Source organism: Xiphophorus maculatus, chromosome 4, assembly GCF_002775205.1.
Source record: "Xiphophorus maculatus strain JP 163 A chromosome 4, X_maculatus-5.0-male, whole genome shotgun sequence".
Lineage (NCBI taxonomy): Eukaryota > Metazoa > Chordata > Actinopteri > Cyprinodontiformes > Poeciliidae > Xiphophorus > Xiphophorus maculatus.
Window position 1 is genome coordinate 10,930,095 of NC_036446.1, and position 26,901 is coordinate 10,956,995.

The following is a 26,901-nucleotide window of genomic DNA, read 5'->3' on the forward strand; positions in this document are numbered from 1 at the left end:
AATTAAACTTTGAAATGGCATTACTCACTACACAGTGCACTAGAGAGTGAAGCTGTGGCCAATTTAAACAGAGCTTGAGCTGTATGTAATATTCTCCCTGCCTCTTCACCTGTGCTTGGTTCCCCTTTTATCTGCACCTGTGTTTTATCTGTTAATTACCCTGCCACTATTTAGGTTTCTTACTTTTCCATGGTAACTGCCTGATCATCTATCTTGTCTTGCTTGTGCAATGGGGTTTTTTTCCTTAAGATTTTTTGCTATAAATCAGCTGAGGTTTACACACTTCTAAATCTGCTTACTATTTGTGTTTAGCTCTGACCTTACAGCCAGTGACAAACTTGACCCATATATTTGTTTTCTGAACAGCTAAAATAAATGTAATGTAATAACTGACAAGGTTTTAAGTGACTGTTCTCAAGGCTTCTGGTGAGTGTCTTCATTGACATCCAGAGAAAATTACATAGGCCACAAAATGCCAAGTGTTAGAGTGTGGATCATTGATGGCAAACCATACTAAAACTGCATGCAATGTTTCAGTTTTCTCAAATGCATGAAATGTGTTTGCTGCTTATGATGTACTTTTGTTCTGTATAGAGTGTTTGTATTGGGAATTCACAATCTGGTAAGACACGGGGAGAGAAGAAAAAAAAATTTCTGCAATGACAGAATGAAATATCAAGAACTGAAAATCTATTCAGCTTCTATTGTTGTCCAAAATTCTTTAAATAATTATTTGCTGAATAGAAAAGTGGTTGGGACAGTCATCTTGTTTAAGCCACTTTAATTAATTAGCAAATGAAGGTGTGTAAGATTTCATCAAAGCAGACTTAGCATCTGCATAGATCTTCATGGAATAAAAAACGTCCTATTCTTGAATACTACCAGTATACATTCCACAGCAGTAAGATCTTCAAGCTGGATAGATGGTGTCTAAAAATCTTTTGAGATGTCCAAGATATCTGTGACAGCTTGGCTTAATGTATTATGTATGGTGCAGTGTTGGGTGCATGGAAAGGCCATGCAGGAGCATTATTTGCTTGTCTTCCTAAACCATACAATTAAAATACTATCGCTGAAGTAAACACAAACAATGTTTCACTCTGTGGGGAATGCATTTTCTGTCTTCCTTTAATGCAACAATGCATGCAATAAGAAAGAAAAGAAAATCTGTTTTGAGAGGAAATGCCTCTATAGAGACATTTGTTGCTTTGCACAGCTAGTTTAGTCAATTTCTGCAATAAAGCTGAAAAAGTATGGTGATATAATAAAAAATTACATGGTGATCATTTTGAGATGTTTGAGCTTTAAGAATAAAAAGAAATAGTCTTTATGTGTGAGTGACCATGTTCTGAAGACAGACCTATCTGCTCTTACACTGAGGATGAAATGCAAAAAAAGAGATAATATTTATATTATTTATATATATCCATATCCATATATATTTACATATATGCAATGAATGCTGTTTTCGGGGTAGGGTTTAGGTATGAATCAAGTTTAAATTAGGATTAGGTAAGGTTCTTGTGAAGATAAAAAGACACTATGTGTAGATGTGTGCATGGCTCTAGATTTCACGAAAGAAAAAAAGAGCAGGATAAGAAAGATGCAAAACATATTTTGAAATGGAATGATATCAGATGATAAAGTCTATATTACCACCTTGATGGGTGCGCGTGTGCATGTGTGTGTTCATTGGAAACAGATGCTCCCAGGAATTTCAGTCAGGAAGCGTTTGTAGCTGTGTCTTTATCAAATTGTCATCAAAGACACAACAAGAAAAAGAATGTGTGAAAGGGAAGATAGGCTGCCACAAAACACAAGCATAGACTGATATATAAGAGACTTGGACTGACAAAATGTGTGAGGTTAAATTTTAATCTGTTAATGATCTCTTTCATCACTAATTAAGCAAATGAGAGACTTTAAGTGATATTGTGTATGTGGAAAGTTCAGAAAGTTGACATTCTGTGTAAAATATGGATGTTTGCATGTCATCTCTTAGTAGCGGCACTCATGAATCTGTAAGTACGCATTACCTGCATAGTTATAGTAGAAATCTTCACAAATTAGATTCAATGTAAAATATGTAATGTGTCATTAATATTTTCAATCTGTCATATGTATGTTAATGGGGATGCCGGTTTGTCCATCTTAAAATGTTTGATTAAAAATTGATCCATAAATGACAGACATTACATTTAATTGCACTAGGACAATTTCCAAACTGATTTGATCATATATATATATATATATAAAATATAAAAGTGAACATTACCAAAAAAATGAGTTTGTGTGAATTTCATTTACTAATTCAAAGAGAAATATGTATGTTTAGAATAAATAGACTTCTAAAATAAACTGGGATGCGATCTAGTATAAACAGGAGGAAGTAAAAAGTAGCAACAGAAACTGCATTTTTTTTGTCTGAAATGTATTGGAGACTATTCAACTGGTGATATATTTCTTTCACATAAAAGACTGCAATAATTCATTTAGATTTATGGTTGACATTAATTTCATGTTAATCTATGTACAAAAATTTGGGAGTAATTTCTAAAATTTTGTAATGAGAACCACAAAGAAAACCCTTTTTGTGAGTCTAGAATTGTTTGACAGATTATAATGTTATTTGAGTGTTTTCCATTAACTGAACACACTGATTTTACTTTGAATTACACAAACTGCTTTCTATGTGGCCTTTCAGCTTTTATAATGCTATTTTTTCCCCTACTTTGTTTTATATCTCGATTTAGGATGTAGAAATTAGACAATTGTGAGCCACAATCCTGGACACAACCTAAGGGCAAGAACACAAAATTGTAATGAATTTTCTTTAAGTCAGAAAAAAGTAGTTTCAATTTAGGGTTATTTTATTAGGGCAATCTTTATTCAAGTTCATCAGAATCATTTTTAAAACACTGTATGCTTGTTGTTATTAATAAGCAATTAGCTGATAAGACAATTGAAAAAAAAAAACAGCAAAAATTATAATTCAGTAGAAGCTACAACAAGTAATTTATAATGGTTAAAAGTGTTAATATCTTGGTAATTCTCACAATAATAATCCTACTAAATTTGATTAATTTGCGTATCCTAATATAAAGTGTTACTGACCTTTGACAGCATTAGAAAAAATTATGTAATGAACAACAAATTGTTTAGTTTATTTGGCTGTCCTATTGAAAAAAAAAGAAAAACTAAAATTATTGTATAAACATCACTTCCGAGAAGTAAACACATAAATTTCCAACGATACTTTGGATGAAGATTATGGTGCAAAGAAATGGAGTGTATCGTCTGCTTGATAGAAAAAGTACGGCCCGTCAACACAGCTAATTCCTGCACAGATAAATCCCCCCACAGTAAGATAACAAGCAGTCTGACACTGACTCACATGAATATACATGGATATTGGTAAATGCACTGGCGGGCAATTAAACACAGTATTTACATACTCCAAACTGAATGGATAAAGTTGAATAAACGTACACAGGCTTACATCAGAAAAACACAAAATTAAAATGCAAATACAAGCAAATGGAAAAAACTTTGCAGCCATGTTTCAGATCAAACAGTACAGCGAAACATGAACTGATCCTGTCCTCATGTATTTTCCTCAGAGTTTGCATGTCTCCCTTGGGACTCTACATAATTTTCTATGCTCTGAAAAGATAGACTGTCAAGGCGTTAAAAGGATGAACTGTAAAAAAAAAAAAAAGTAGAAATAGATGGGTTGTGAAACTGAGATATTACATTTGAATGATCCGCTGGTGTACTTAATAGTCAAGAGGACGTGTGAGATTTCATGTTTTTCTTTAATTTGCATTGCAGTCCTCTACTTTGCACCCTTTCGTTCTTGCACACTCTCTTTCCTTTTTTCTGTTCCTGGTTGCTCTATACTCATGTAAAAAAGTGCAGCAAATAAATAAATTAATTCATACATTTAAGCAAGCCACAGTTCATGTGACAACATCATGCACTATTTGAAGGCAATGATGGTGAAATGCCAATGAAATGTACGGCTGTATGTCAATTTCTTAGAGTAGTAATAATAGAACAGAAAAAGAGATCATGGTGGATAACAAGAAGAAATCCCAGAAGAGAAAGAAGATAGAAAACAGAGGAGAAAACAAAATAAGTCTGAACAGAAATCTTTATATATCTCCAAGTTACAGGGTTCTTCCCTAATGTGAAAAGTACAGCATCAGAGTTTATCTGGGATTAGTAAATCAATACATGCTTCTTGTTGATGTCCAGGTTAATATCAGAGGGCAGAAACTGATTTGTTTATTAAAGCTATTCTACTACAGTCCAATTTGTGTGTACAAAACTAATTTAACACTTCTTTTATGGTCATGTAAATAAGCTTGCATTTATGTAAAGTTGATCTTTTGGGAAAACGCAGGAATGTGAAAGATACTGAAAGATTTCAATCTTTCCGAGCAACATACAGATCAAAACAGCAACAAGTACCCGGTGGAGCATTTTTTATGATGTTAGGTACTGAACTGTTTTGTGAACACTGAAGCAACTTCTGAAGTCCTTTGCGATAAAGATAAGTCAAGCATCTTATAAAATGCAATGATGCAACCTGACTATTTTGATTCTATCGCTATCCTCAGAATGAATAAACCTCACTCTTACATTATATCCAGACTTTTCCTGTTTTAGATCAATTTGGATTGCAAAAGGTTATTTATATAAGAATAATAAAAGGTAAAGGTAATTTTATTTATATAGCACATTTTCAGCCACAAGGCAATACAAAGTGCTTTACATGAATTAAAAAGAAATACAAACAAAATAAGAAACCAAAGGAAAGAGCAAAAGAAGAAAAAGAATCTAATGTTGATCTAAAGTATGTAAACTAGGTGCTCCTGTTCAGGGTTGATAGATAAGTATCCTCTGGTCTAATTCCATTTCTGGGTTGGAGGAATAGGAGTCTAAAAAGTAGTCTATTAATGTTGATCCAAAGTATATAAACTAGACATAATAATAAGAGGTTTTGTAGACAATTTCCTAATTAATTTCAATAAATTCAAAGTCAATGTTTTAGAGTACTCATCAGAGTGCTACAGAAAATTTGTGAGCAGAGTTAGAAACTGTGTGAGAAAGGTGTCAATTATATACGTTTTGTCAGGAGGAATGGGCCAAAATCATTTCAAGTGTTGTGAAATGTGGAAAGATGGCCAAAACATTGGATCCAAGTTAGCAATGCTATGAAGTAAGTGTATGTGAATATCTCACTTTGAGGAAAGAAAAACGATTCTCAACTTAAACTGATTTTCACCTAATATAAAAAAAAAGTTAATCCTATCATGAAGAGTTTAGTCTGATGTCACAGTGAGAAAAAAAAGGTCCTGTCTTTTTATACAGACAATATAAATATCTAGTTTTAACTGTAGTTGAAGTATGAACATTTTGATTTCTTTACCTTGTTCTTTCTTACACTTATTCAGTCCCAAATTTATTGCAACACTGTTCAGATCTTTAAAGAGATAGCAATTTCAAAAAATAAATATAAAATTAAAGAACCTTACAAAAAAAGAAAATACCAAAGAAAACTGGTTGTTTTATTTATTCAGAGCAGGTGTATATTGATGGACTTCAAATGTGTGACACTGCTAAACCCTGTAAAGCCCCTGTTTACTAAATATGCAAAATCCATGACAAAAAGTGAAGCTCTGATGCTTTCCAACTCAAGGTCACTTCTGCAAACTTAGGAGGCCTTACCAGTGTTTGTCTTCCATTATACTCACCGACTTTAGTGTTCCTCCCTACCCAAGAGGTTCTCTTACAATCTCTGTGTGCATTACAGTAGAACATCAGAAAGCAATTCCATCGCATGGTTTCCTGTAGTGAACTCTTGTCTCCTATTGCCTGCAGAATGCTTGGCCTATGTTTCTCCATTGTTCTCTATAACTCCTGTGCACCTTTGTATCTAATGCACTACTAAATTTGGAGCATTACTTAGTCTAGATTATTTCCCTCTCTGCTCTGCCCCCCTTTCTATCAACAAATTTGTACAAGTACTCTACATCAAGCCATTTAGATCCTAATAGAGCCTCTCTTTAATCTTGTTTTAAGCAATTGTCAGCATTTAAGAATGTCAAATCATAGTACTGTTATCTAGATCATATGAGAATACAACAATAAGAGTACTGACACAACTGTTTATGTGTTATTATTGGTGTTTGTGCAGAAGTACTTTACCTTTCGAACATTTAGCCAGTAGCCAATGATACGGTCGGTAGCCTGTGGATCCCTTTGTGTCCACTGCAGGGTGTAGGAGTAATTATTTCCCTTCAGAATGCGCACTGGGTTTGGTGTATCAAAATAAAACTCAGCATTGTATGGTTGTGCTATGGGCCAGGAAGTAAAGCAAAATGATAGGTGTAAAAGTGAGCCATGTAGATTATGTTGGAGCAAATTTTGATAAATAAAATGAAATTCCTCTTTTTTCACTTACCAGAGACATTAAATCGGCATGTTGATGTCCCTGCACTGTTACTGACTCTGCACTCATACGTCCCATTGCTAATGGGTTCCAGCTTGAACTTCAGCTCTGGTATCTGCTTCAGGTCCGGCATGGACATTCGGATGAACTCGCCGTTGCGGAGCCATCGAATGTCTGTTAGGCGAGGAGGGTTGGACCGTAGCACAGTGCATCTCAGGGTCACTGTCTGAGAGTTCCTGGATCGCACATCCTGAAAGACTGGGTCCAGCATGGGAGGGTCTGCAAAGTCAACACACCAGCTCCATTTAATTCATTATCACAACTTTCTAGACTACTAATCACCATTTTATTTATTTATTTCATCATGTTTTTAGCAACATGATTTTTTTCAGATTGTCACAGAAATACAGGCATTGACAAATTATCCGCCACAGAAAAACTACTGTTGCCAAAGGGATCAAGCATTACAAGGTGTAATCCCAACCCTGCTGCTAACCAATCCTAACCGGTAGTTATTAACCTGTCTGAAGTGATGTGTGGCTCTGCAGTTAATGACTGACTAACTACTGTTGCCCTGGGGTCAGCGGAGACACAACACAGCCAAATTACTCTGCCACAAATCACAGCTGGGCTAGTTCATCCCATGGCTAATCATGTAGATAGACAAGACACTAATAGTGCTCCTGCTGTATGAACTGTGATGAGATTTTGTGTTAAGGCCCCCAGAGGTGAGGTAGCATCACAGTTGTCCCTTATGCATCAAGTTTATCACGCACTGAAGTGTAATTATGTTCTAATCTATGTTATGTATGTAATTTAGACAGACACAGAACAGGCGGGAGTAAGGGCAGGAGAAAGACAAAAGGATTATGGATGAGACAAAAGAGGAAAAATATGCTTTCATCTTGTTTTGTATCAAATGAGAATATTAATTTGACTTAAAATAGATTACTGCTTCACTACTGATTGTAGAATTGGCGTTTTCTGCTGTTTTGCTGGTTTAACTTAACACATTTGTGAGTTGTTATAAACCATACTATTATAGCTCTGACCGTGTTTTGCTTTAAAGTAAACCTCATTATTCATCTTCAGTCTTCTGCAGCTTTTCTTCATTTTCTTTCATTCTTTCTCAGACTACATCTCGTTGCTTGTACTTGTGACAGTGCAATGACAATAAAGTTGAATTCTATTCTATTCTATTCTATTCACTGACCAGTCACCTTGTCCCTGCTGAATAACATCCCCACAATTTGACACACCCATCACCATGTTTCAAGTTAGGATTGGGTGTTCAGGCTGGTGTTAGGAGTTAGTTTTATGCCAAACATACTGTTTTACAATTCAGTCATAATTTCCACAAAAAATCCACAGAAAAGCCGCACCGGGCTATAAGCGGCATGGTTCAGAGCGTGAGAAAAAAATGTAGCGGCCTAAAGTCCGAAAAATACGGCACTTTAAACTTCTACAAAACTTCTTCCCTGAACCGTCTGGGGTTCTGTGGTTTTCAGGTTGCTGTTTATCTACTAACGTTTTCTAACCAACCTTTCAGACCTCCACAGAAAAAAGCTCCATTTATACTAAGATTAAACACCGTTGGAATAATTATCAAATGCTACACAGACTGAATCTATGTAGCATAGTGTAAAGAGCTTTTACACTACAGCCACATAAACTTAAAGTTGACAACAAGGACAAAGAGTCAGACCTAAAATGTTTATATTGGAAGAGAACCACTTTTCTCACTGACCCACAGTTGAAAGAAAATTGGTTGGATTCAGGGGTGTCAGATTGACGGGGATTAGATACATTTGCAGGACGTAATTTTCAAATTTCTACTCTGGCCTGAATTGTTTTCCTCACCCTCAAGTACTGCACCATCCAGATTAGATGGGTTTAAATGAAGTACACCTATTTTGCGACTTTGAATTTTAATTCATGGTTAGTCAGACAATTTTCAAGCTTTGATAATGGCTTGTGCATGCTGTTAAGAAGGTCAATGAAGAGGAAACCTGGAGCTGCCCACACAATTCTTTTGCATTTGGACATTGATTTGTAAGGCCTGCCCATCTCTTTTTTGTGGAAAGTAGAATTTTACAAGGATTTTACAGAATATTTATTTTTATTTTATTGTAATTTTTCATCTAGTAGTTCAATCAATCATTCACTCAAGTTGATTTGTACAGCACATTTCAGTATCATAGAAAGACAAAAATAAAGTAATAAAAATAACATAGTCGACAACTGAGAAACAATTGAGTGTCAAACATTACATTTTGACGAGTGCCATCATCAAAATCATCAATTCAAATTTAACATATTGATAAGTGTTTCATTTGTTATAGTTCAAAAGAAACTCTAAACATGTTGACTTTAGATTAGATTTAAAGGAACTCAGTGTTTCAACTGTTTTGCAGTTTTCTGGAAGTTTGTTCCAGATTTGTAGTACATAGAAGCTGAAGGCTGCTTCTCCGTGTTTGGTTCTGGTTCTGGGGAAGCAGAGCAGACCAGAGCCAGAAGATCTGAGAAGTCTGGAACACCAGCAGGTCTTTCTTGTATTTTGGTGGTAAGCCGTTCAATGATTTATAAACTAACAGTTTTTTTTATCTACTCCCTGAGCTACAGAGAGCTTGTGTAAGGATTTTAGAACTGAGGTGATAACAATTTTAACTTAAGACAAATAGAATATTTAAGAAACAAAATATTTTTAAACTATATAAAAAAAAAAGTCAAGACAGACCTGCAAGCAAATATGAAAGTCATTTTTCTTTGCATGGAAGAAAGTAGGAATGAGTAACAGTTGCACTTGCTTATAGGGAGTAAAATGTCAGATTTCTAGTCCTTCCTCTGCAGACCAGTGAACTCAGCCAGACCAAATTCCTGTTTGAAACCAGTTTATCATTCTGTACAATTTTGCACTTCAGTCTGAGGAACACGAGTGAGCACCTGAATGCTAAGGAGACTTAAAACCACCCCAGCATTTACCTTCTCAGTTTCTGTGCTGCCTGTTGCTTTTTGGTCAAGACTTTCTACATGTGGATGAGAAGTCAACATAGTTTCTGACCTTTTTAGTTACTCAACAATTATTGTCGCATACTTTTTATATATCCACGAGCTCTTGAAAATTTAGATAAATGCTATAAAAGGTTTTTTTGGATTTTATGTGATAGATGAATACAATGTATCACATACATATGAAGTGGTAGAAAAATGACCAATGTAAATTAGCAAATCTAATGTTGCTAAAAAAAAATACAGCAGAACCAAATGTCCTCAGAACTTCTAAAATAAGTACATTTTACAAGTCCCTGTGTTATTTAATCATAGAAACAATCAAGCTTTTGTGTAAAGACCTCAGATTTATCAGAGAACATTAGATAAAAACAGTATTATTCAGGCAAGGGAACACAAACAACAAAGTTGTGGAGAACATCAAAGCCTGGTTAGGTTAAGTTACATCCCAATGTTTGAAGAACTCCCCAGCTCTTCTCAGTCCATTATCTGAAACATGGAAAGTACATAATAAAACTGAAAACATAACAGAACCTGGTCATCCACGAAAAAGTGACACAAAAACGGCCTGGAACCAAAATGCTCTGGAGGAGTTGCAGAGCTCAAAAACTCAAGTGGGAGAATCTGTTGACTGGGCAATTATTTGTAATACGATCCACAAATTGGACCTTCATGGAAAAGTTGCAGAAATAAATATACTGTTAAAGTAAAGTTATAAGAAATATATAGCCATTTGAAGTTTACCACAAGCCATGTAGGAGACAGAGAAAACAATAACCTGGCCAGATCAAAGTTAAGTTGAAAATCTTTGTGGAAAACATCAAGTGTTGGAAAATCTGATATTGCCTTAAAATCCAATCACTGCACATCAGACTGAACAAACAATCCCCATGGTAAAATGTAGTAGTGGCCGAATTATGCTTTTGGGATACATATTAAGAACTGAAAAAAAGTAACATTTGCAGAGAAACAAACAAATTGTGAAGTACTGGTATTAGAATTAGAAAAAAAACGTTTGAAAAAAGAGGAGGGTTGGGTGTGAGCCTATGTTCAAGCAGTTTATAAATATATTCCACTCCCTCTGGATTCTGGTAGAAAAGTCATTATTATTAAAATCCTTTACCTAGCCTTATGTATTTTCTGCAACAATTACAGAAGTTTCCAGGCAATGCATTACACTTTTCAAGCTCATGGGAAATTTATTTCATACTTTACTTTCCAAATTCTCTCAAGCCTCATTTTTGCATTCAATTCCTCCTCATTTGGGGTTGATGCTACTGCACCTCAATGTTTCATGGTCAGAATGCTATAATCCATGTAAGCACACCACTGCTATATGTCTTATTGAATACAAAATGGTTTCAATCCAGGAATGCAACACTGATCAAGCCCAAAGTAAAAGTAAATTCTCACAAAACTGGAAGGGTGGAGTAGGCGTGTGTGTGTGTGAGGGGTGGAGGTGTGCGGTGTATAAGGTGTTGTGAGTTAAGAGAGAAAGAGCTCTTAAAAAGACAACAATGAGGAAGACAAATGACAGAGAGGGTGGTGTGAAGTCAGTGACTGAGTATGGGAGGTGCTGAGCCAATGAGAGGATGCAGGACGCAGAAAGAGAATGGCAAGACAGAGAGAGGGCTTCTCTCATGGTCAACAGTTGGCTGATTGATGATGATGAGAATGGCAATGAGGAAGAACATCCACCGCTGTAGGAAAAATAACGAAGAGCGGTAATGGAAAGAAAGGACCCGAGACAAAGTCGGCAGTAGGACATATAAGAGTAGCATATCTGTTTAATTATATCTGCCACATAAAATGATGACATCCGTTCTTCACATTGATCTACCCCAAAAAATGAAGGAAGAAAAGAAAGACAAAATTAAATTGAAAACTTATGTGAGATAGGGCTGGGAATAAAATAGGTCAGAAGAACAACAGTAAAAAAAAAAAAAAAAGATTTTCTGCATGTTTAATGCTGTACCCACAGAATGATGTTCTTATTTAGGTTGTTTTCTATTGCCAACTTTTTTTCTCTCTCTTTTGGTGAGCACCTCAATATGCTTTCCTCCACTTTCCCAGCTTTCTTCTTGCAACCTCTCTCTTAACCCGGTATCTCTCACTCTTAGACTAGTTCACGTATCTGTCTCTTTGCTCTGTCTTTTTGTCTCAGTCCAAAGTGGGGTGGCCACCTGCTCCATTAATCAGAGTCGGCCCAGTGAGGACAGCAGTGCTCACAGTGTTGGCCCTGCACCCTGCCACCATTAGCAAGCTTTCTAAATACTTTGTGCAGAGAATAAAAAAAGAGAGAATCCATTAATTTGTGCCTTTAAATTAGGTGGGTAAAGTGAGTGCTGGACACAAAGATATCAAAGCAAACTAGTCCAGAAATGAAGTTGTGTGGAAGGAAATGAAATGGCACCGGGAATGAACAAACAAAGAAATTTATCAAACACTTTTTCGGAAAAACCGTTTTTAGTTATGACAATTTCCAGATGTTTTCTGTATGGAGAAGCTACTGTAGGTGTAATTTTAACTTCATAACAAATTGTCTTCACATCTAGTAGAGGTTCTTTCTATTTGCTCAGATCTTCTCTTCTTATTTACAGATTTCAATTTTTTTAAAAGATTATTTAGGCCCTAGTGGCCTTTATTTGATAGTGAAGTGATAGGAAAGTGGGTTGTTAGACAGGAGGAAAACATGGGGCAAAAGTCAACAGGTTGGGACTTGAACTCGTGATGGTCGTGTAGAGGACTGAGACCTCTTCATACAAGGGTCCCTCACTTAAATCCTGAGCCACCGCTGTGCTCAAAGATTTACAATTTGAAACAAGTCAGAGTCATAGTCTCTGATACTATATTTTCTCAGTATTTCAGTGACTTGTCTTGTAAAATACTGTAGAAAATTTTGAACAAGCTTAAACAGCCTAAATTTCACAATAATAAAAATATCTAAACTATATTTACTGGAGAATGCATCAAAACGGTCAATTCTTATTTTACCCACTGTATTTTCTGAGTGCCAACAAATACAGGCGCATCACAGTACATAGGAATATCATACAATTTTTTGATTTATTTCACCAATCAATGTCTACAAGTTCCAGTTAGAAAATAATTATTTAAGACTAATGATAAAGAATAATTTTCAATACAGAAATGCTTGCCTACTGGACTGCTTAGTTTTTGGTCAATGACAGCCACCATAAGATGATCATACCAATGATCACTGCTAAAGAAGAAACAAGCATGTTTTTGGAAAGTTGAGAGGAAGGGAAAAAATGCAGGAGAAAAAGGCCATAATCTTGAGGTATTGTGAAACAAGGTCTATTTAAAAGTCTGGAGATTCACAAATTGTGAACTGAGAGTGGAGACCTTGCTCCAAAAGGCATACACACAGATGCATCCAGCACATCGGCTTCAAACTGCAGATTCTTTCTTGTGTGTCTTTGCAAAACCAAAGACAAAGTCAGAAGTGTTTTACCTGGGCTAATGAGAAAAAGAACAGGACTGTGGCTCACCTGATTACCTAATCCCAATAGATGATCTATGGGTTATTCATAAGATGTAGATGAGAGACACCAGGCCCAATGGCATTAAAGAAATCTGACTCACAGGCTCATTACCTCTACGTCATGTTGCATTAATAAAAGCAAAATAAATCGTATCCAAGTGTTGAGTAGAGATCTGATACAGCAAATGGACAGAAGTACTTTTCAATAGATATTTGGTGCCTTAAAAGATGATTTTTATTGAACGTTATCTTATGAGAAGCTGAATTTTGTGTTTCAATAGCTTTATGACATAATCAAATTACCAAAATAAAACATTTGAAAACTAAAACCCTGGGTGTAATGAATCAATTCGATAGAGGAGCTTCAATTTTTGAATTGAATTAAAGAAATAAATTACATTTTAAATTATTCTGATATACTGAGATGCACCTCTACATGATTATGAAAACAATTTTCTATACATATGTGGAAACAGAAAATGTAGAAAAAAATAGGAAAAGTCTAACCAGTATGATTTTAGAAAAGAAGCAAAAGGAAAAGTAAAAGAAGAAAAAAGTCAATCATAATTTGATCAGTTGTTCCATAATGTTATTTTCTGTACTCCAATTGATATTATGCTTATTTTCCAACCAGTTGGTTTTATTTATAGTTGGAGAAAACTCTATTCTCTTACTTCTTTCTTTCAAAGTGACATACTTGAGTAAGGGTGTTTATGTTTTTTTCTTTGGAAAAGTAAATTTTTTTCAAAGTCTTCTCTATTTTGACTGACTTATTTAACTAATTACAGACACACACACGCCCACCCCCACACATTTTTTGCATGCTGTTTTTTTAAAGTACTAATTCTCTTTTTTAATTTCCTGCACAATGTGTATCTTATATTACTTTACTCTTTATATATATCTGCTGACTTAATGGGTGTGCATAACTTTCTACTCTTTTATGCAATTACAATAGAGATTCTGACTTACTGTAATTAACTTTGGTCATCTGTATTTTTTGAAATAGACCACACGCTGGCTTATATATAAGAAATAAAATCTGATGTGTTATTGTCAAAGTGTGTGATTGTCACCACATGCTTTTCCAGACAACAGCTGTTGTAAGGTGTTGTGTGTAGAGTTCTCAGGTGAAAATAATCTGATCCACACTTACATTGCACATTCAGTTGGACCTGTGCCTCTCTGCGCTTGATGTTAAGGCCGTTGTATGAAGCTGTCTGACATCGATACACCCCCATCATGTCACGGCTGACGTTCCTTAGCCTCAAGCGGCCATCGGGTGTCTCCACTGTGGGCTTCCCCGAAGGCATTAGCAAATCTTTCTCTGTCCGTGACCACAGAATTGGAGGACGGGGTTTGCCATCGACCAGGCAAACTAACTCAGCATACCCTCCTTCACGCACACTTACAATCTGGCCTCCTGTTGGAACTGACAGCATCGGAGGAGTGACTGGAGGAAAGGAGAAGGCAATTTTAGAAAAATTATCTGAAGGAAAACAATATAGAAAGTTTATTTATTTATGTATTATTTTGCTTTTAACTCAAGTAATAATGTTGTGGGCAAATAAAAAAAAAATTTGATGTAAGTTTTATGCAGAGATTTATTCCCTTTCGCTTCCTTAATTATTGGATCATGATGAATTACTGCAAAAGGAAAACAATGGGAAGAGAAGCTATGTGACTGCATGAAATATTCAGGAGGCAGACATGACTTAAACATTAAATGCTGCATACTGAGGTAAACCCGGAATAACAGATAGATGACTGTATGTATTTGGTTAAGACTTACACTGAGCTGACAAAAAAAATAAATAATGAAAAAAGTTTTAGTCCCTGTAACAAGGCTAGGAATAATGCACTATTGAAATGCTACTACTCCAGTAACCCTAGGCAACGGGGCTAAACAAAAAGACTGTGAGAAACCTTGATGCTTCAAAACTCACAGTCTAAACTAACAATGAGAAATCTAGTAGCTCAGTGTTCCAACATACACAAATGATGGTTGCTTTCCAAATTAGAGTTCCAGGAGATACAACACATTAAGGCTACAGCTAAAGGTAGCAAGAACACAAAGTCAGATTGGGTACCAAAACCAAATGTTGCAAGAACTGATATATGATTATGGGTTTTTTGAGTGCCTGTCAACCATGACACCAACACCGAGGGTCTCCTAGACTAAGTACAGTGACCAGCAAGTGGAGATACTGTAATAACAATGAGAGATGCTTAGCAATGGTAAAGTTAAGAGAGAGCAAAATAGACTATACCCACATGGATTAGAAGGTTAGAAGCCAAAATCAAGGCAACAAGGAAAGAAGAAAGCCAACTGTCAGAACTCCAGAAGGGGGCATCTCAGAGACAGAAACAGTTACCCATACCTGAGGCCCTGGAAATTTACCAAAGACTCAGAGCTCTGGTTGTCCAACTAAAGAGATACACTAAGGATAGAAGCTAGATGAATAAACAGGCTGTTCTAAACCAGCTACAGTGTATTTCCAATGGAAAAGTAATAACACACAAGCCACCAACGGTGGAGACTGAACAACACTGGAAAGGCATATGAGAGAAAGAATTATTGTTTACCAATGATGTACATTGGCTGATAGACAAGAGCAGGCCACACTAATTTCCCTAAACCATACAATAGCATATATCCTATAACAAATTTCAGCTATGAACAAGTGCTAAACATGGTGCTGAGTATCATGTTATGGAGGTGCTTCAATAGTTCTGGCACTTTTAATCTCATCAAGGTTGAAGGAATGATGAACACAGAAGGATATGTGAAGATTTTGAAAGGAAACCTCAAGCAATCAGCAGCAAAACTGAGATTCCTCAGGAGATTTCCCAAAGATTTGTTGCAAACTACAATAAATAACTGCATGCTGTTATCCAGCAAAAAGGACACACAACTGACTATTAGTACCAGAGCAAATAATTTTAACCCTGGTAGTTTTTGGTTTTTCTGAAATAATTTGTTTTCTGTGAGCAAAGCAAATTCATGCAAGCATCCAATAGGATGTCTGGAAAAGCTGTATTTAAAAAAAAATTACTCTGTTTAACAGCACTTGGGAAATTTTTAGAAAAAAGCCATAATTTTTTTTTACCTCAACTGAAAATATATATGAAATTTGAAAAAGAAACTTGTTCTTTCTGTTTTTTGGATGGTTAATGCAGTACCCTCTGTGTACAGAGTGCAAGCTCTGTTCATTTTATCAGTCTAAAGGTAAGTCTAAATAAATTTTGTTATGAGCGCTCCTTGTTTGAATTTTCTTAGTGCTAATTAGTTATATCTGAAAATAACAGCAGTAAAGGTTTTTTGCAGTCTGACCCAGGCTCACAGAAATGTGAAATAAAAACAGAGAAATTAAAATCTTACCACTGTTTTGGGAGATGTTGACATCCACACGCAGCTCTGGCACTCTGCTGCCTGGGAAGTTGGCCACACAGCTGTACATAGCCAGGTCTCTGAACTTCATGTCTACAATCTCCAAGCTACTTGTGCCGGGTGCCATGTCAGGGTCACTGCGAAGTAATATCAGGCTTTCCGAGTTGAAGACGGGGGCACCATTTTTGTACCAGGTATAGTTGACTTTGTCCTGTGGAGTGGCATCAACGTGACATGACAGTTTCAGGTCCCGACCCATTTGGATGGTCTCACTGTCCTTGTTAGAGTCCGGTGTGATTTGGAAAGTCAGGTTGCTCATTGCTGTGAGTTGCAGCAAGAATATTAAGAAAAGGAGAGAAGAATGATTAAGATGTATTCCCACACAGCGTGTTGCAAAGAGAATTATCCAATGATCATCTTTTTAGGATACATGTTTAATAAAGTTGCCTAACCCTCTGCTTAAGAAAATTGACGATACTAACATTGTTTCCTTGTTGGAATTTTATCTCTTAATGTGAGGAGTCAATGACTATTTTGGCCAATAACTGTACCTAGTCATTTATTTAAGAAAATCAACTTAAAGAGCATACATTTACTATCATAAATATAGGCATGGTAACTATCACTTACACGCAGTATTAAGTCTGAACTTTATAGATGTAGAGCACTTGTTTTAAATGTTATCAGCCCATAGCTTTTATTCCTCCTCTACTAGTCTATAAACTAGACCGGCTGCAGTTCCTAAGAAGAAGGCATCTCTTCTTGTGTTTTGCACAGTGGTTCGCAATCTTTGAACTAGTTTAAAAGACTCAGAATCAGAATTTACTGACACTATGTAGCCAAGATTGTGTGGACAAACAAGGAATTTCACTTTGGCTTAAAGCACTAACAGTGTACAGACTAAAATCATTAACATGAACACTTTAGAGACCGCTGTCCTATGTTCCATGTTTTAAATACTGTCTGATTTAGATATTATAAACATAGAGTGACATTAGCCCTCTGTTTTACAAAATTTACTAATACATATTGGTACTAGAACACGGCACAGAAAAAAATGGCAGTAAAGTAAATACAGACAACTTTCAATGCTTGCAAAGTAACTATACCGAGTTGACTTTTTAGTATTTTGATGACACATGCCTTTAGCACAACATGAGATGTGCTTCCAATTCCTACATATAAAACATTTTGCAAAGTCTGGTGTGTATTTATTTACAGACCCTGTAAGTCGATATTTTGAGAAAAGCCTCATACTGCAATTACTGCAGCAAGTCTTTTGAGATATGTCTCCATCAGCTTTGGCATCTGGAGACTCAAATTGTGTCCCATTCTTTGTAAAATGTTGTAACCACAGTTAGACTAAATGTGGACCATTTGTCAGTTTCACATTCTCAATTTAATTTATGTCTGGACTTTGACAGACCCATTTTTACACATTCATATGCTTTGATGTAAACAACTCAATTACAACACCCTGGTTGTGTGATTATTGTCCTAGTAGAAGGTGTTTTTCACCCCAGTCAAGTCTTTTATAGGTTTTCTCCAAGTTTTACTTAGGATTCAGCTCCATCCATCTGCCCATCAGCTCTCTATCACAGAAATGAAATACTTTAAAATGTGTGGTTGAAAATTGAAAAAATTGAAAATTTGTCAAGGGGTATAAATACTTTTGCAGTCACTTGGTTAGAGGGTAAAATACTGGAAAATGTACTTACAAGTAAAACTGCTCAAAGGCAATAGAGTTTTACAAGGACAAATTATAAACACACACCAGAAAGAGTGTGTGTCGATGAAGGAGATAGCCTGGTCATACATAAGGAGGAAGCATTGTGATAAAAAAAATTTAAAAACCTTCAGGGGAATAAAGGAAATGGGAGGTAAAAGAATGAAAAACAGAGGAAAAGGCAAATTGTAAAAGAGTGCAAGAAAAAAAGGAGCCAAGATCCAGAAAAAAGTAACAGGAATATAAAGAGGAGGTGGGGGGGAAACAAAATCAAGGACAAAGAGTAACTTTCACACTGTCACATTTAATTTTCAGTTTTGAAGGCTGCATTTTCCCCAACTGATTTCCATGTTGAATGTAAAACAGCTCACTGTTTCCCTACTAAACGGCAAGGCTGGAGACAAGACTTCATGAAATACAGAGTCTGCTATAAGACAGTGACTGTATGGTTTACATGTAATTACCAGCTTCATGTGAATGGTGTGTGTTTATCTGCTTGAGTGGTTTGTGGATGTTGTGTATTTACACTTATACATTAATATTGCATGGTCTCGTCTTTATTATATGGACAAGAATTGCTTCTTGTAACGATTACTCAAAGGTAAGATGTAATTTGAGGTTTGAGTGAGAGCTGAAGTCATGGAAACACACGTGCATGTATGTGCAGGTGTCACCTACCGACTTCTTCTGCGCTACCACAACTTTAAATGCATCTGTCTCTAATCGTCTTTCCACCTGCACTGGTGTAAAGACGCGTTCAGGCCCATTAGACTAACAGGAGAAGCGTATTTGGCATACGTTCTCCACAGTGTTAACTAACAGAAGAGACTGTTACTAATTGCTTCCACTCCAGTCTAACTAATTGGAGTGAATAAAGATGATTAAAGGCGCCAAAAATAGCCAGAGGCTAGGAAGAATGGAAGGTTTCTGCTTTAATGACAGGGAAATTACAAAAAGAGCAATACTTAACCCGCCCACTCTGACAAGATTCACATCAGCTCACTGTAATGATGGATTAACTGCTTACAGCACACAGAGACTTTCCCATTAATACAGTCCCAAATTACTGTCAGTGACTGGAAAGGTAGTTTTTTATCCTCAGTGAAAGAAACTTTTCCAGCTGTAGGTTATCATTATTATTAGTTGGAGTAGTCACATTAGGAGGAGGGGAACTAGTAGTATTATAAAGCAAACCGAAAAGATTTATATATAATAACCAATGCTGCAATAACACCTCCCAGAAATTTAAAAAAGTATTCTGTTTCCAACAGTAAAAATAAATACCTAAATACAAGTCTTATAAAGTTTTAGATTTATTAGCTTTACTTAAATTTTCTAAAAAATTAATACAGAATGATAAAAACTAAAGTGCATAGTAGTTTTAGGAGAATCAACATTTTTAGTGAATCGATGTTTTATAAGGTTTAAAAGACATGTAATCCTACGACTTATGATATGATTTATTTCCTTGAATTTTCATAAAGGGAACTACTATGCGCTATTTGAGAGAGACGACGCAAAATCCTCAGATCTAATGAAGTTTTAAGCTTCTTTGGTTTTGATATGTTTCAGTTACTGTGTTGCACTGCCACATACAGGACTGAAATTGTTATCAGAAAGTTTTGTTTTATTTATGGAGGAAGATATTTGTGGAAATGACAGCATCTTTGTGAGGAACATTTTAGAATGAAAGAATACCAAGTTGATTTTTTTTAAATCTCCAGATTCTGGAAAAGAAGGCCTGAAAACTTTACAGCTGATTTTCATTATCAGTCTATTGTATTCAACATGTCAAAAAGAAACGTGTATGGACAGGGTACCAAAACTTTGGGGCAAGTATGACACTTTACCTAATTTTCACTGTGCATAACAATGCCAGATTTGGCATAATGTTATAATTGTTTATAACATTGGTAATGTTATAAGCAATGTTTTTGAATCACACTGGCTTTGGGTAGAAAGGGGTAAAAAAAATTGATAGATACATTTTAGCTCATCTGTTTTGGTCACAGCAATAATTAGTGGGGTTTTTTCTGACAGGTTTTTTTTATTTTTAAAAATAATATTGTAAAAATTATTATTATAATATTTAACCTACATTTGAATTAAATTCTGAATAATATTGGATAAAATTTTCTTTGAAAATTCTGGTTGTTTTTCTGGTGGGCCTTAAGATGGATGGAGAGCTGTCCTGTATGGTGAATCCGGCTTCATGCCTGTGAACTATTTTAATTGGCTTTAGCTCTCTGCAGCCATGAAATGCACTAAGAGGTCAATAAAAACATAGTGAACAACCCTTGAGTAAGTATTCTAAATCTGAGTAATTATTATCTAGACATTTTTCCAAAAACTATCAGAAAAAGCTCTATTTGAAGCCTTCTGGTAGGGCTTTCAACAGCAATAACTCAAGTTCAGTTTTTAATTAAACATTTTCTGCATGATGTAAATGTATTAGTGGACAGCTAATATTGTTCAACCTGATACCCCAAAATACTGCAATAAATTCACTAAACACTGTCTCTACTGTATATATTACCAGGAAAACAAAATAAATTCACTCACTCCTGACAGTAAGATTGACGTTCTTGCGAGCGGGGTTGCCCACATTGTTAGTTGCTGTGCAGTTGTAGAAACCTGCATCCGCTGGGGTGACTGCACGTAAAAACAGCGTCGGACCCCGAACCTGGGCACTGAGTGGGAGGGCTCCGGGATAGCGGGACCATGTCACTGTGGGTGAGGGTAAACCTGCAGTCACCTCACAGGTTATGACCACATCTTGCCCAGGATCTACCACCACCGTGTCGTCGACTGACAGCCGGATCATTGGGGGAGCTGCAAAGAAGAGAAACAGGGCGAAATTAGTAAAGATGGCATTACATCCTATGTGGTTACACAGAACAAAATCTTGACTGTTTGTCTTCTGTTTTTCAATTTGAAGTATTAATGGTTGAACCTGTAAGTGCATGTGTATAATGCACTAATGTGCTTTAGAATGGATGGAGAGCACCAGTCGTATGACTAGGAATAGAACCTATTATCTTCCATCTGAAATACATCTAAGTTCCCCTTGCTGCTATTTTAACTAAGTTTAATTTACCAAACATGAGTATTCTAATGTTATAAATAAAGCAAATGCATTTCAGGACATGTGTTTTAAAATTCTGTTTATAATTTTTATTAATTGTGTAAAAAATTTTGCTCCCTTTTAGTTGTTGCATCTAGGATGGGAAAAACTGGCCCATAGGTGCCTGCTAGGATATTTGCTATACCTAAAGTAGCTAAATAATTTTAAGTAAACATAAATTTCAGAAATTTAAGTGGATTTAAATGGTCTATTTAACCTACATTGCACCCCTATGTACAACATTCTGTAATATGTCTTAGCATTTCACACCTCAGGACATAAATGGGATGACAAAAGCAGCACATTGAGAAAAATAGGCTTGTTATCTGATGAAATCCTTTGAGCGGTTAAAGGTTTGCACATTAACCATCCAGCCACTTGTCAACTACAACTAGAACACCATGACACAGAGCAGTCAAGCACCTCTTGCTCTTTTGGTTTTTGGGTAAGCCTTCATGTAGCACTAGCACTGATTCTGTTGCAGTGATGAATACATGTTGTGTATTTGTCAAGTGACTTTCTGATAGTCTGGATGAAAAAAAATTAAGGTGGTTTAAACTTTCAAACAAGGTTTAATGGTCAGTTAAACCACAAAGACAAAATATCTCAATTATATTCTTCTGCAAAAGGTTTTACACCACCATTTCCTGAAAGGAGTGAAACTATTTCTAAAATGTAGAACATGTCTGATAAAAGTTTGGCATAAGATAATTTCTGCAAAGCCTTTTTGAGCGTCTGAAAAAGGTACTCAAAAAAAGTACCTTTTTCAGCCTGATGGGATGAAAGGCTGGAGCCAGGTTTCTTCTCAACTTTGATCTCATCATCTGTCCCAAGTAGTTAGTCTCATAGAGCAGAAATATGTTTAATTATCTTTTTAAGTTTTATTTAGCATTCACATTAGTCACAATTCAGAACATCAATAATATAGTTTTAACCAGAATTTTTATTGGCAATTTAGAGGGTCGTCTGTATTTATCTATAAAACTGATTAAAAATTTGACATTTACTTCAACTTGTACAAACTACAGTTAAAACCACATATAGACACTATATATATATATATATATATATATATATATATATATATATATATATATATATATATATATATATATATATAAAGTATTTTCTCTATTGTCTAAAATTAGTTAGGATTAAAAAACTATTTCCATTACCTGAATTCTAGAATAACTAGAGACGATTTCTTTCAGCAAACTTTTTATTACCGTATTTTCCGCACTATAAGACGCACCACATTATAAGGCGCATAGAATAGACGCTACAGTAGAGGCTGGGGTTACGTTATGCATCCATTAGATGGAACTGCGCTAAAGGGAATGTTAACAAAATAGTCAGATAAGTGAGTCAAACTTAATAGATTACAAACCAGCGTTCTGAAAACTCAGTTCATTCCCAAAATGAATAAACAGCTGTTTTATTATTTTCCCTGAGGTAAAGTCAGTGACGTGGTATTTTCGTGACACAGTTTATCTTTTAACAACAGCAAGGTATAACATATAGTGGAGGAGAACTTTTCCGCGATTCAATAAACACGTAAAAAACAGTCTGATACTGTTACGGTAAATCAAACGTTAGTGCAATCACAATATATATCCACTTCCGCACCACTGATTCGTTCATGTTAAATTCTCTGGCTGCTGCTCTATTCCCGTGTTCTACTGCGTGACTGATCGCCTTGAGCTTAAACTCTGAGTCGTAAGCGTGTCTCTTAATAGGAGCCATTTTGGGGTCTTTACACAAAACCCAGCGTGCACCGCGCGCTTCTTCTTCTATGGGGGAAAATGAAGTCGGCGGCTGCTTACCGTAGTTGCGAGACCTGTTATGGCTCAATATTGGTCCATATAAGGCGCACAAGATTATAAGGCGCACTCTCGGCTTTTGAGAAAATTGGAGGTTTTAAGGTGCGCTTTATAGTGTGGAAAATTCGGTACTTATTTCACATTTAAAAATGTACATATTATGGTGTCTGGGACAGATGAAAAATGAAGCAACTTGTATAAAATTAAGCAATTTTCTTGCTGGCATAAAATTATCCACAGATCATGTACCAAAATTGAAAGGTCATTCAAAGAGAAGAAGCCATTTCTCCAAAAACCATAAAAAGAGAAATTATATTAAGACCCTAATTTTAGGAGAGATATTTTATGGTGTGATGAAACTAACATTTTAAGTGGTATTATGTTGTGTGGGTGTTTGTTTTCTGCAACAGGGACCATTTAACAAAATAAATGGCATTATTATAAAAGAACATTGTGTGGAAATATTAAAGCAATATCTCAAAACCTAAGTTAAAGAAAGTGTAATAAAGTTAAAGGTTAGTTGACAGACAGAGCAATTATAAGAAATGCTCAAGTGCATCACAATAGTCTGCATGAAAATACACATAACCCTCTGAATACAGTATAAAAGAAATAAATATACTACTCCTGAAACAAGAAAGGTATATCTGATTTAGTGTCTTCTAAAAACAGTGAAAGCAAATATCTGGTTTCAGCTATCTGTCTTTCAGGCATAAAAATTCTCAAATATCATGTTTTGTACAAGCTGGCCAACCTTTGCTAATCTGGTAAAAAGTATTCAGCTGGGAAGCTTCTTTGGAGGATAAAGAAGTCAGAAAAAAAAGCAAGCGCAAAAGATCATCAGGTGTAGAAATCAGAACAACTTACATGGGCAAAACAACATTGATGCATGTCATCTTTAAACAGTATTTTTAACATATATATTTCAGAGCCCATTGGACCTTGGAAATGGAGTTTAGCTTGAGAAAATTAAGCTGTCAGCGCATTGATGTGCCGTTTCACTGGCTGAACTCACTGCTGTGTGCTAACAAGAGCATATAACACTGTGTGTTCTGACTTTGGGTTATTTCAATATTTATATAATGTTCTTGATTTCTCTGACTAGTGTCTTTTGACTAAAAAGAATAGTGGGTAGATATAACATTTTGGGATTTTGTTTGTATAGAAGGGCCATGAAAAGAGCTGCTGGAATTCAGTTGAGAAATTGATTTTGTAAAACTACCACATTTCAATCCAAAAAACAGTACTACAGACAAAAATAACATGCTTCCTTAAAAAAAGTACTTCAGTTTATTTTTTGTCTGCACTGCACAAGTAATAGATACAATATTATGATCTTTTGCATGTAAACTAAAGAAAAGTTCATCTCCAATGAGATGCAAACCACCGGAACACAGGAAACAATTCATTGCTCTAATTGATTTTGTACAGTACATCCTTTCATCTAATCTCCTTTTCAACAGCAATTATGAGAATTAATGGGGTGTACAGATGCTCAACAAAGTACTTTACGTATTCATGTTTCAGCCAGTACAACAGTGTGCAAAAACCTGTGCACTCACACAGACTTGCTGGCAGTGTCTATAGGGACTGTGCAAAAACACAGACACACTAATCTGATCGCTTTAGCTAACTTCAGAAGTGATGGCTCTGAATCTGACAAGAAATTTCATTGGCATAACAGCTCCAATGAGAGAATAAATAGCTCTGTCTATTTCCATTGTATCAAGGCGCAATACTGAGAGAGCAAACTGCTAAAGGCCTGCAGAGTCCAGAGCCGTATTATTGTAGTTTAATGAACCATCAATAAATGCATTTAGTCAGAAATACTTGAAGTATTATTTCTATAGTGATACATGTTAAAGTTCATATAATAATGAAGACCAGATTGGCAATGAGTCATTTTTACTTTGAAAGATAAGGTATATTTGAAATCAACATGAGGCAATAGGTTGGCCATAAGTAAATATTCACTTTTTAATGTTCTAGTCTTATTTCTCTCTGGTCATTGCTATGATTATCACCTTATTCCGCAATGGACCTTACCAAGCTCCACCCACAACTGACCTAGAAAATCCCACTTGACCGCAAGTCTCACAAACAAAGCCTCGTGGCGCGTTGTTTCTATGTAAACATGGCGTCTTTCACTTCGACTGATTCTCTGGAGTGTATTTCTGACTCGATTAGTGTATCATTTCTACCAAATTTTCACAATATATCAGCTACTACAATGGACAGAGGAACTAAGAAGTTCATGTCATCTTTTTTGGATGAGATCAAGGTGTTTGAGCCACGCAATGCCTCCAACATTGTGCACACAACAAAATGCTTTCGCTTGATGAGGAAAACGGCAGATCCACACACCCTCTACATCAATATATATAATATAGGATCAAAAGAAGCATTAAATGGCTGTCAACTTGTTTCTGCCGGGTGAGTAGTGAGTTGTGCTATTTTAAGTAATTAGTCTATAATAACAATGCTATCGCTAACAACAAACGCACCCATGTTATTTCTATGTGCTTGGATCTCCTGGTAAATAATTTATTATGCTTTTTGTAAACCCAAATTCATGCTGGAGTTGTACGTTAATGTTGAGTCGTTGTAAGATGCTGGATTCAGGTACAATGCAGGTCAACTATTCGCACCGATCTACAGAAATCCCATGTTCATGTCACAAATATAATTCATGGCCAGACATGAAGCATGTGTGGGAATAGTCACAGCTCACTGTGACTGTATGGCTGGGTAGGTTATATTTAATTTATTTAGCTTTCTTCTTCTTTCTTTTTTTGTAGCATGAAAGTCCCGCTGAATAAACATTATATTTTCTGTCCGTGACTCGGCACTGAGCTAGCTGCTAACAACATTAACGCTCTGAGGACGCTAGGGCATAAAAATAACATATCTTTCCTTACATATGAATGCTTGGCTTTCTAAGTAACTGTCCAATAAAATATCTGAAAATACAATTTAAATAATGTCATTGCCTGTTAGAAAGTGGGCGCTGCATGGCATTGTTAGTTTCTGCGCCTCCTGTCTTTAGCTGTAGATTGTTGATCCACTTTTCTCCTCTTTCTTTTAGTAGGTTTTTTTAAAATCAACTCCCTTGTGACCAACTACCTTCGAAACATGAAAGTAACGTTTATGTTTCTCTCTATTAGAACGGTTGGAACAATTGTGCAGGTCACAGACTTTAAGCATTTTGATGCTGGAGCAACAGAAGTAAATGGGGAGTATTTACATCCGGCCCTCCATCTGCATTGGGTGACGACGGCACTACGTCATCTGAAACCCAGCAATAAACATAGATGAGTTTGGAGGATGGGTTGAAGTCTAACATAGCTGTTTTTTGGCTCCTAAGGGAATAACCGGTGCAGCAGTCTCACATACCAAGGTAACAATGTCACTGGTTTATCTGACTGCAAAAAATACTTCATTGCCAGCATCCTGGTTTACTTGACATAAATCTGATCAATTTTTTTGCAGTCTGCCACTGGATGAAGTAAAAAATATAAATAAGTCTGTAAAAAATGAAGAAGCATATAGTATAGAGAAATTATGTGAATAAAGAGGGAAGCATAGTGAAATGCAGAGGTGGAAGTGAAGATTTGAGAATTTTATTTTTCTTATAAAGGGCATGTGTGGGAGTTATCAAAGTGGGATCAGATCCTCTTCCCAAAGTAATGGGGTTTATGTACACCACAGTAGTTTGCAAGAAAGTAAAAAATGCCTTAAAACTCTTTGCACCTTTTTTACTTGCACTATCAGGCAGTCACTTGTATAATTTAATCTGCTTTTGTTCCGGTCAGGTAAGGTTTTGTTGTGTTCTCTGACCTGATTCATTACACGTTTCTGCATTTCCTGTT

The 26,901-nt window shown here is 35.8% G+C and overlaps 1 protein-coding gene across 2 annotated transcripts in view; it reads right to left on the bottom strand.

Moving 5' to 3' along the window:
• Positions 1-26,901, bottom strand: part of mdga1 (MAM domain containing glycosylphosphatidylinositol anchor 1) — a 180,299-nt gene that overhangs the window by 28,051 nt on the left and 125,347 nt on the right. For both annotated transcript variants that reach the window (XM_023333032.1, XM_023333031.1), the window contains exons 7-11: positions 20,651-20,920; positions 16,354-16,683; positions 14,128-14,424; positions 6,470-6,736; positions 6,214-6,362 (exon numbers count right to left, since the gene is read on the bottom strand). In XM_023333032.1, coding sequence (XP_023188800.1) covers positions 6,214-6,362; positions 6,470-6,736; positions 14,128-14,424; positions 16,354-16,683; positions 20,651-20,920 — 1,313 coding nt within the window. The remainder of the gene's footprint in view (positions 1-6,213; positions 6,363-6,469; positions 6,737-14,127; positions 14,425-16,353; positions 16,684-20,650; positions 20,921-26,901) is intronic.